The sequence below is a fragment of the Myxine glutinosa genome, chromosome 2, assembly GCF_964187855.1.
Source record: "Myxine glutinosa chromosome 2, kmMyxGlut1.1, whole genome shotgun sequence".
In the NCBI taxonomy this organism is placed as follows: domain Eukaryota; kingdom Metazoa; phylum Chordata; class Myxini; order Myxiniformes; family Myxinidae; genus Myxine; species Myxine glutinosa.
Window position 1 is genome coordinate 111,224,979 of NC_136262.1, and position 12,358 is coordinate 111,237,336.

General features: G+C 41.3%; 1 protein-coding gene across 1 annotated transcript in view; it reads left to right on the forward strand.

Moving 5' to 3' along the window:
* The window catches only part of LOC137421427 (rhophilin-2), a 128,250-nt gene that overhangs the window by 79,179 nt on the left and 36,713 nt on the right, over positions 1-12,358 (forward strand). Inside the window, exons 3-4 of the mRNA XM_068107474.2 lie at positions 7,427-7,555; positions 10,136-10,214. Coding sequence (XP_067963575.1) covers positions 7,427-7,555; positions 10,136-10,214 — 208 coding nt within the window. The remainder of the gene's footprint in view (positions 1-7,426; positions 7,556-10,135; positions 10,215-12,358) is intronic.

The window sequence follows — 12,358 nt, forward strand, 5'->3', positions numbered from 1 at the left end:
TTCCCACCCCCAATATGTAGGACTAGGTAATTTTGGATCTCTTTGCATTGCTTGCATACCCTCCTCGGTAGGCTGCATGCAGTACACGCTGTTTGAGAGATGCCTGTCATCCTCGGTAGGCCGCATGCAGTACACGCTGTTTGAGAGATGCCTGTCATCCTCGGTAGGCCGCATGCAGTACGCGCTGTTTGAGAGACGCCTGTCATCTTCGGTAGGCCACATGCAGTACGCGCTGTTTGAGAGATGCCTGTCATCCTCGGTAGGCCGCATGCAGTACACGCTGTTTGAGAGATGCCTGTCATCCTCGGTAGGCCGCATGCAGTACACGCTGTTTGAGAGGTGCCTGACATCCTCGGTAGGCCGCATGCAGTACGCGCTGTTTGAGAGATGCCTGTCCTTGGCAGGCTGCATGCAGGACACGCTGTTTGAGAGATGCCTGTCATCCTAGGTAGGCCGCATGCAGTACACGCTGTTTGAGAGATGCCTGTCATCCTCGGTAGGCCGCATGCAGTACGCGCTGTTTGAGAGATGCCTGTCCTTGGCAGGCTGCATGCAGGACACGCTGTTTGAGAGATGCCTGTCATCCTAGGTAGGCCGCATGCAGTACACGTTGTTTGAGAGATGCCTGTCATCCTCGGTAGGCCGCATGCAGTACGCGCTGTTTAAGAGATGCCTGTCCTTGGCAGGCCGCATGCAGTACACGCTGTTTGAGAGATGCCTGTCATCCTAGGTAGGCCGCATGCAGTACGTGCTGTTTGAGAGATGCCTGTCATCCTCGGTAGGCCGCATGCAGTATGCGTTGTTTGAGGGATGCCTGCCCTCGGTTGGCCGCATGCAGTACGCACTGTTTGAGAGATGCCTGTCGTCCTCGGTAGGCCGCATGCAGTACGCGCTGTCTGAGAGATGCCTGTCATCCTCGGTAGGCCGCATGCAGTACGCGCTGTTTGAGAGATGCCTGTCATCCTCGGCAGGCCGCATGCAGAACGTGCTGTTTGAGAGATGCCTGTCATCCTCGGTAGGCCGCATGCAGTATGCGCTGTTTGAGAGCTGCCTGTCATCCTCGGTAGGCCGCATGCCGTACGCGCTGTTTGAGAGATGCCTGTCATCCTCGGTAGGCCGCATGCAGTACGCGCTGTTTGAGAGATGCCTGTCCTCGGTAGGCCGCATGCAGTACGCGCTGTTTGAGAGATGTCTGTCCTCGATAGGCCGCATGTAGGACGCGCTACTTGAGGGATGCCTCTCCTCGGTAGGCCGCATGCAGTACACGCTGTTTGAGAACTACCCGTGTCGGTGGGATATTCTCAAGGTCTCGTGATTTTCCAGAGAACATGTCTTGTCTCATTAACCCTGCACATTCCACTGGTTCTATCATACCAAAGAACCACAAACCGTTTGACTGGAGACATGCTGTTGTCAGGAACACATATCAGAAATGCATATGTGACATGGAAATGCACGCCAAGTGTCCCAGGCTGATTTTTATTTTTTTTTGTCTCTCCAGAGAAAGTTGACGTCGTATCATTCCCAGTCGATGTACTTGATACCCAAATGTGCTGAATAGCCCCTTGCCTTTTCTTGCAGTTGAGGTCCTTGTTCAGCCATCACTTGGAACAGCTCAGTTTTGTTCTCATTGTCACGCAAGCAGATTGGCCATTTACGTGGGACACTTGATGTCGGGGCAACTTTTCTCAAAACCTTTAACTTTTTTTCCCTTCTCTCTCTGGTTGCTGCCTTGAGGTTGTCGGGAATGTACACAATCCATATACTGTCATGTCACGTGATCCAACTGTAGCATGATGTATGGCTTGAGCAGTGTTGCTGTAATCCTGGAATGTGTTTGAGTTGTCTAGTTGCTCCATGTCTACATCTACAGGCATTGCATCAAGTTCATGAAACTGAATACGATTTTCCACAACGTATTTGTATCTAGCTCCAACGTCTTCTTTTAGAGTTGGCAGGGCATTGTAACGGCTCATCGGTTACAATCTGACAATAGGCTATGAGCCAGACCCCCCAAATTGACCGGTCGGTACCATACAGATGGAGTAAGGCTCATTGTGATTTTTAGCAAGATATATGTCCCTAGATATGAAAAAGAAGTGATAGCAGTGTATAACTCTCGGCCATCTCTGTGTTATCACCCGAAATATTATTATACGCCTGCTTCGCTTCGCCAAAAAATGTGATATTTGCTAAAATTGGAATAAATATGTTTTTAAGGACCACAGAGTGCCGAGATCGAGATCGAGATCGTATTTGTTCGAGAGATCATGATAAACCTAGAGTGTGGAGCAAGTTTGCATGCATTGTGAAATATAATGTAGCTGATGTTACAAACCTACTTTAGGATACTAGCTAATACCAAAAATTACACTGAGATACCAAAAGTAGTAGACGAATAAACCTAAAATGTTCAAAAGCTATGTTTCGTTCCAAAATATCAAAATTAGGGGGTATGGTTGAACATATTTTGAACTTTGCCAAAATATGTGCCCCAAACAACCACCATATTACAAAGTAATGATATATTCCAATGCAGTGGTTCCTTGCGAAGATTTTGAGGGGTCAAATGTTACTCTGGGAGTTTTCATTTTTGAAATATTGACAAAAATGTACAATGTGAATTCTGAACTCGAAGCGATTTCGACCACTTTTTCACTAAATTTAACATATTTTTTGTCATTATATCAATATTTTGATAGATAACCCCCACAAATGTTCTATATTTCTATTACTATATTAGTTGGCATCCAGTATGCAAATTATTGGCACTCTGTGGTCCTTAAAAACATATTTATTCCAATTTTAGCAAATATCACATTTTTTGGCGAAGCAAAGCGGGCGTATAATAATATTTCGGGTGATAACACAGAGATGGCCGAGAGTTATACACTGCTATCACTTTTTTTTCATATCTAGGGACATATATCTTGCTAAAAATCACAATGAGCCTTACTCCATATGTATGGTACCGACCAACCCCCTTGGCTCATAGCCTACAAAGGATGCAGAGTTTCTAATCCACGGCACGGCTACGATGTGCGGACAACTTGGTTCTGCTGTCTACAAACGTGTATTATTTTAACATATTTGTGGGTTATCTGCTACTTCGATAATATAATTATCTACAGTGTACAGTGTTAGCACCACTGTCTCTACTGTTCCATCACCACTCTTTCTAGGGCTTTTTTAAATTTCCTTTTTTGTGTACAAAATCGAGGCTCGTGAAAGAGCTAACATTAATCACAAAAAGGCAAACAGACACATAAAACATATAATAAGGGTAGCGGTAGACAATATGGAGAGAGAGGGGGAAGCACACAAGTACAACATTTGAGAGCAGGGACATCGGGAGATCTGTGGGAGGGAGAGGGCTTGGTGGGAGGAGGCACAGGAAGGGGGAATGGGGTGGGAGAGGTAAAAAAACACATTGACATTGCTAGGACTTCCAGGACAGAAGTCGGAATTTCCACACAAAAAAAAGGATTTGGGGTGAATTAACGGGGTTAAAAAAGATCAAGGTTTTGGATGGGGGAAGATAAGAGATGGTGGTGAACAGCTGTTTTAAAGACCTGGAGGGAGGAGTGGGATTGAATAGAGTGAGGGAGTTTGTTCCAGAGGCGGGAGAAAAGAGGAATGAAGGAGTGAAGGTGAGCAGAGAGTCTTGGGGGCTTCTTGGAACAAGCCTGGAAATACAGAAGCGAACTAGAACGCCACTCAGGAGAGCGCATACTCCCGCCGTGGGTCAAGTTGGAATAGTACGATTTCACAAAAGTTTGAGGGAGTAGTTCAGTGACAACACAAGACAAGACAAGACAAGACAGACACTGCACAGATATATATTTAGAATATATAGAAGGTAATGTTTAAAAAAACAAGGCAATTTCACTTACATTTTCGGATTCAGCGTTCAGTTCTATATAAGTGAGTGTATTTTGAGGCATGTGTGACTTCAAATAAAATTGTAAGCCAGGAAAAAACGTTCGTGTCATTCCTTAGGGATACAACATGTAAAACTGGCCCAAACGTCAAAACAAAACTCGCTCATTTTAAGTCGTACAAGCCAATGCGACCACTCATTCTTCTGGGAAGAATCCCGTGCACATGCTGGTCACACTTATAACTCACCTAAGTCTTTATAAGTTCTTCAAATACTGACACCGCGATTGACATTCGCTGAGGTAAATGTTATCTCTTCTGAGGTATAAAAAAAAAAAAAACCAGTTTTAAAGCATTATACGTATCAACCGATACATTTTATGAAATGGGGAAACCGAATACACACTTTGATGGTTTTACAATGACAGAATATGTCTTTATTAGAAAAAATGAACATTGAAGACTACTGCTAAAAAAAATACACCGCTCTAACGCATAACCACGAATTTAAACTACATTTACAACAAATATGAAAACTATTTTCATATCACAATGTTAAATATAAAATATATAGAAGATAATGTTAAAAAAAAAATGAGCCCTATCTTCTAATGGTAAAAAATCCTTCAAAAAATTCCTGGATCCGGAATAATATCCTGAGCTTCACCAAAAACTAATCAATTCTTCCTTATCCCAAGGGCAATCATCCCACCAACTTTCATCCAAATCCGTTCAGAACTTTTCCAGATATCTTGTTCACAAACACACGAACACACTCACACACACACACACACACACACACACACACACACGGACAGACACGATCAAATGCATTACTCCTTGGCGGGAGTAATAATCATGAACATCTATTATGGAGCTTGCTCAACATGGGATCAGTCAATGTACATTATTTATCCACAAAGAAAAGAGAGAACATATAGTTTTATATCGGAGATATGAAGTACCTCGATTACTCTGTGTTAGTGTAAAGATGGCAAAAAAAACACATTTTACGTGAGCGCTAAGTCAGAGAAAGCCAGAGTGATTTTCTTTTCTGACATCCAGCAAGAATGCCATTGTTATGTCTGTATACTTCATTTGAATAATGAACGGGGCCCAATGACCCAAAAATAGGCCAAGAGGTCAAACTTGTGGAACCTATTCGGGATGAATTTTAAAGATGGCGATCTGTAGAAAGAAATTTGAAAATTAAATAACTGTTTAAACTAGTTTTACTAATGTCATCAGACAGAAATTCTGACATGATCACAGGCCCAAGATCTGTTTGCAAGAAAAACTAGAAAGCATCTGAAAATGCAAAGCCCGTCCGTGTCTGCTTTTGTATTCAGACTTCTTCCTCTTCCGTATGCTAAACATAACAAAAACGGTTTAAACTAGAACGGCACTCGGTAGAGCGCATACCTCCGCCAGGTTGAACAGTCTACGTTTTGTATCCCAATGATAGGCCGCATCTGGATTCGGACCTGAACCAAAATCTAATCTGCTTGTTCTTCTCACCTAACAAACTCATCCACCAAGTTTAGTCATAAATCATCCATAACTTTTTAAAAATATGTTAAGTATCCTTTTTGGCCCGATCTCCCAATGGTGAAGAATCACTAAAAAAAATTCTAGTAGCCAGATCCGAATCCAGATCAACACCAAAATCTAATAATTTTGTCCACTTAACATACACTACATATCTGTCAAATTTCGTGTGAATCAGTCCATAACCTTTTGAGATATCTTGTTCACAGACGGACAAACAAATGAGAAATCGGTCAGAGACCGAGGGCTTGCCGGAATGTACTTTTTTATCGGCCATTTTGGACAAATATGGTGGCCGAACCACATGACCGATGACGTCATCATTATTTGTTTTCTAAACTAATTTATTCCTAGATTATGCTCAAGAAATTTCATTTTTATCGGACGAAGTTTTGTACTTGTCGAAGTATGACGTCATAATGGAGGCAGATATGACATAATCATTAACATATTTTATTTCCCATGGAGAGTTCTTTACAATGAGCCATGTCCCAATTTTTTCTATTCAGCACTTTTGGAGATATAGAGGTGCAAAGTTTTTCGGTTTTTCCAAGATGGCGGCCAAACCACGTGACCGATGACGATCTTTTTTTTTTTCTCCACCAGTTTATGCCGACATGGCGCTCAAGAAATTGCATCTTGATTGGATGAAGTTTTGTACTTGTCGAATTATCGAATTATGACGTCATAATGGAGGCCTTGGGCCGAGAGAGTTAAAAATTGGGCACAGTCTATTCCAGGGCAAGACAAATATGTGTAAAGTTTGGCGATTCTATGTGCAACGGTGTAGACATAATACTGCGCACACAGATGGACCGACGGACAGACACAGACAGACAGACAGACAGACAGACAAACCACCCAACATACTTGCCAGAATCTTTTCCGGCAAGTAACAAACATACAGGGGTGAAAACATAACCTCCATCTACCTTCGGTGGCGGAGGTAAAAAAAAATCTAAAATAATTGATGCTTTTCGGCAACCTTTGATCTTTTGATCTAAAAAAAAAAAAAGCTATTGGTTTCTTACTTTTGATAGGTGAACCAATTCAGTGACCCAATATGCAAAAAATATTTTTTATTTCAGGTCAATTGGATAATAATTGACGATTTTATGTGACGTCATTGACTTTTGACCTTTTGACAAAACTATTAATTTTCCTTCTCCATATTTCCACAATAAATCTTTGTTGAAAGTTTGATGACAAATGCTCAAATGGTAAAGTTATGGCCCGGACACACACACACACACACACACACACACACACACACACACACACACACACACACACACACACACACACACACACATACACATACACATACACATACACATACACATACACATACACACACACACACTCACTTAATTAATTGTACAGTATCAGTTGTTCCTAAACTTAAATAATTTAAAGGATTGTTGTAAATGATGTTAATTTTACAACATCCCATATTCAACTTTATTTAAATTGTAAACCTCAAACATAGTTTCTCCACCTAAAGCAAGAACCTTAACCCGTAAGCAACTGACTAGTTTCCAGACTGCATGGATCATCAGCTGGGCACCGTTCTTCCTCAAGGTTTCGATCCTTTCAGCCCAGGACCTCTCCAAACGGCGGATCCACAACCTCGATCATGGATCCACATCAATTGATGGTAAATCAGTGGATCCACAACCTCAGTTGTGTCCAGGCAGTCAGTCAACCCATCGATGCAACATCACTTATCCCAACTTTACTTGCAATAGGATTTAATGTATTATTATATATTTACATATTTATTTACGTTAATTGTTATCATATATTTATGTTATCATATATTTACACACACGCACACACGCACACACGCACACGCACATACGCACACATGCACACATGCACACATGCACACATGCACACACACATACACACACACACAGTCATAAAGTGACATCTTGCATTCACAAGTGCACACATTTCTATCAATAAGTGAGGCTTTGATTTCTGTGTCTGTGAGCAGAGCAAGCAGCAATCACAAGGTGAAAGAGACGGTGAGCCTGGAGCTCACGTATGTCAACTCGAACCTTCAGCTCCTCAAGGAAGAACTCTCTGAGCTCAACAGTTCTATGGAGATATACCAAAATGACAGGTTTGTTTGGGACGAGATATAAATGATGTAGAGTAAAAGGTAGAAGGGTAGTTCATCAGTGAAAGGGTCCAAGTGGTTTCAAGAGATTGTATCTCTAGCGATCTGGTCATAGACTGAGTAAACATATGGATGATGGGTAAAGGGCTTGATGACCAATGATTAGGCATTCAGGGAAATAATTATTTATTACTTGCTGTGATCTATGAGGGTCATCCCAAAAGTTCTGTCACCCTGCTTGTTACCTTTTCAAGAAACTTTTCCCCCAACATTGCCCCATCTCATTCAACTTCAACCTTGTCCATCTGTTAAGCCAACATCCATGGTCTCCATTCCGATGACTTTGACCTTTCCTGCCAGGTCATATCATCATTACCTTGTACCCTGTTCCTTTGTGCATGCGCAATGCGCATACGTCTATAAATCATAGAAAATAAATACAGCGAGGCTAATATCCACCAAATGTTGCATACAGTTATGGCCAAAAATATTGGCACCCTTGCACTTTTTTCAAATAATTCACCATTTCTTCCAGACATTTGTTGAAATTAAACAACATTTTGGTATCCACATATTTATTTCTTTGGTTTGCAGTGGAGCAAAACAAAAAAAGCTGAAAAAATTACTAAATCTTAGCTTATTCCACACAGAAATCCGAAAATGGCCCGGACAATATTATTGGCACCTTTTGGAAGTTGTTGGAAATAATTATATTTCAAGGAGGTGATTCTCCTGTACTTTGGAATTGAACTCACCTGTGGTGAGTTGCAGGTGCCTGCAATATAAAAATCACTCGCTCAACCAGTTTGAATAGAGAAAAGGAGTCATTCTGCTGTTTTGTGTCACCGTGTGTACCGCAATGAGCATGGAGAAAAGAAAGAAAACCAGAGAATTGTCTGAGGAGGTCAGACACAAGATTGTAGCCAAGCATGGACAATCTCAACGGTACAAGTCCATCTCCAGAGACCTTGATATTCCTATGTCCACCATACGCAATGTTATCAGGAAGTTTAAGGCCCTTGGCACTGTAGCCAACCTCCCTGGACGTGGCTGCAAGAGAAAGCTTGATCGAAGATTGCAGTGAAGGATTGTACGAATGGTGGAGAAAGCACCTCAATCAACTGCCAAATTCAAGCTGACCTTCAAACACAAGGTACAACGGTTTCAACTCGCACCATCTGTTGCCAACTCAATGAAAAGGGGTTCTATGGTAGGAGGTCCCCATTGCTGACAGAGATGTAAGAAAACCCGAATGGAGTTTGCCAAAACACACCTGAACAAGCCAGAATCCTTCTGTGGACAGATGAGACCAAATTAGAGTTTTTTGGTAAAGCACATCATCTCTATGTTTACAGAAAACAAAATGAAGCCTTCAAAGAAAAGAACACCTTCCCTTCAGTCAAACATGGAGGAGGTTCAGTGATGTATTGGGGTTGCTGTGCTGCTTCTGGCACCGAGTACCTTGAGTGTGTGCACAGCATCATGAAATCAGGAGATTACCCAGGCATTTTGGAGTGCAATATTCAACCCAGTGGCAGAAAGCTGGGTCTCCGTCATAGGTCATGGATCTTGCAGCAGGACAATGACCCCAAACACACTTCAAAAAGCACCCAGGAATGGTTCAAGACAAAATGCTGGACCGTTCTGAAGTGTTCAGCAATGAGTCCAGTTCTAAATCCCATTGAACACCTGTGGAGAGATCTGAAAACTGCAGTTGGGAGAAGGCACCTTTCAAATCTGGGAGAACTGGAGCAGTTTGCACAAGAAGAGTAGGACAAACTGCCAGTAGAGAGGTGTAGGAAGCTCATTCATGGCTAGAGGAAGCGCTTGACTGCAGTTATTTAGTCCAAACTCTGTGCTACCAAATATTAAGTCCAGGGTGTCAATAATTTTGTCAATGCCATTTCTTTTTATTTTCCGATTTAAAAGGATATATTAAGTTCTGAATCAAAAACAAAGGTTCTGTAATATTAACAGTGAAATAATGTATTGTGGAGACCAAATACTTTTGTGAATTTCAACTTATTTTTAGAGAAAATTGTGAGTTACTTGAAAAAGTGCAAGGGTGCCAATATTTTTGGCCATGACTATATGTGCTGAGCATACCCAAGGTTAGGTCATGGGCTTAACCTGCCTGCCCCCTCTCCTCCCAAATGAGGGTGGGAAGCCGACTTCCAATTTCTGTCTGTATGTCAAACTGTGCATACACAGATGGGGGTTCAGACCATGTGTCCCTTGCATAAAAGGCGTTTTAAGTTGTCAAAAGTTCAGATTTGCCAAGGAAAGAAACTTCATTGATGACAAACCTGGATTAATTGATAACAGAAACCTCAAGCAGGTTGAAAGGATGGTTCTTGAAAATTATTTTGTCAGAAGGGAAAAAGTGGTTGGTCCTCACCGGAGGAAATTGTGGGAGGAGGTTGAATTGTGTCTGAGACCGTTTCTTCTTTCTTCCGGGAGATTCTCTGCTTAATTGAACATTTATTGTGATAGTTTATGGATCAATCAAACCATGTGGGACTGCTCTATACTCATCTAAAAATTAAGGTGTCATTTATCTCCACATGTTTTCTGTTTTCTCAGTGGTGATGGGCTCAGCATCCCATTAATCCCATTAGGCCTGAAGGAGACCAAGGAAGTGAACTTTACTGTGCCTCTGAAGGTGGAGTACATTTGCTGTCGTAGATTGTTTAACCAGTTGTGCTTTTATTTTACGCTTTATTTAGCTTATCAAAATGCAAGGATGGTATAGATCCCTGACAGGCCATTCTGCCCATCTACTCTGCATGCTATTCCACCTTAATAGATCAGGACATGCTCATCACCTGACATACTTTACTAACCACACTAACAGGAGAGATAACATCTCATTGTATGGACAAACTGACTATTTTATTGTTGTTGAATAACATGATGCTTAATTACCTGTGCCACCAAGATGGATGGAGGTTTTGTTTTCACCCATCTATTTGTCTGTCTATTTGTCTGTCTGTCTGTGAACAGGATATCTAAAAAAAAGTTGTGGCCCGGATTCGGATGAAATATGGTGGAGAGGTTGGGTGTGTGACAAGGAATAATTGCTTAATTTTTGGTGAAGATCTGAATCCATATCTGGATCAAATAACTTTTTGAAGTGATTCTTCACCATTGGGAGATAGGGCTAAAACCGATACTTAGCATGATATCTAAAACGGTTATGGACGGGTTCGGACAAAATTTGGTGGACAGGTTGGGTATGTGACAAGGACGCATGGATTTGATTTTGGTGAAGATCAAAATCTGGATGTGACAATTTATATATATATATATATATATTTTAACTGATTCTTCACCATTGATGGGGCCAAAAATGATATATAGTATGATATTTCAAAAAAAGGTTGTGGACCAATTATAATAAATCTAGGTGGATGAGTTATTTCGGTGATAAGAAGCGATTCGATTTTGGTCCAGATCAGGCCGATCAGTGGATACAAGACATATAAACTCTTCAGCCTGGCGGAGGTATGCGCTCGACTTCGTGCCATTCTAGTTCTCAATGTCATAATGTTGAACAGAATCAGACTATGGACCATACATACCTCCTCTTTGGAAGATTAGATTTGCTCCTGAAATCTTATTGACCTTGCTACCCATAACAACAAGCCCTGACCCCCTGTCAATGCCCTGGCCCTACCAATGCCCCCTTCCTCATTCATGTCTCACAACCTTTCATTTATTTTAAATCTATCAATTAATGTAAAATCTTTAAAATTGTGTTAGCTTGTTTGTCATTCTTTTGTGAGATCATAGTTGTGATCCCAGGTTCAAATCCCATATACGATGTATATATGTCCACTTTGTCTTTGATTGTACTTGGACTGCATATAAATATACTCGTACACTTCTGCTTATTTTCTGGACTCTTTATTCCCACTTCATTCGTAAATCATTCCTCCGCTTGCCATACCTACCGTTACCTGCTAAATCATGGTGAATAAAAGTCAGTCTTCAAGATCTATTGCTTTCGACCAGCTCTATTATTTTGTTTTTAACCTCCTATTTTTATTTTCTTGCTAGACTCTGGATTCCTATTTATAGCATGAAATTTTCTGAATTTCTTTAAGTGCTTTACTAACTTGTCTTTTTGTACACTAAGTCATGATTCATGGAAGAGCCAGAGCACTGAATGGATAAAGATGTAATTGAACGAATGGAACAGTAGTGAGAGGGGGGAAACACACCAACTGGAGTGAACAGTACTGTTCTCTATCAAGCTGCAGGTGAAGGCTTTGTGGATAGGAGTTCAGATGTGTCAAGTAAGGACTTTGTCTAACGGAGGATGCCCATTCGATGACTAGCTTTGGAGGCCAGTTATGAAAGGGGTTTTTTTTTTTTTAATTCGCCCTTAGCAAAGCTGAAAGCTACTAAATGTGAAGGGCTATAGAGAAAAAGAAGAGGAAAAACTGGCACAACTTTCACTTGATCCTGAAACCTCTTCGCAGAACCACTGTGGAGTAGGCCAGGTGGGAAAATACATTTTATTTTCTCAGGAAGTTGAATTAATTTGGTGTTAACTCGCATGTGATGCGGATGTTGACCACTTCCTTACTGATCAGTGTTTTGTCATTTAATTTGATTTCCTGGTACAGTTGTCTAAATGTGCGGAATAAGTCACGATTGAGAAAAGTCATTGCACTGGCATTTAAAGTGTGTCGGCCTTCAACCAGTATGGAGTCTCTATACTTGCGAGCATTGAAAAGGAAGTCGGTGCAGGTGTGTACCGATGAAAGTCACTTCTATAACGGACTCTTTGGAAAACTGACA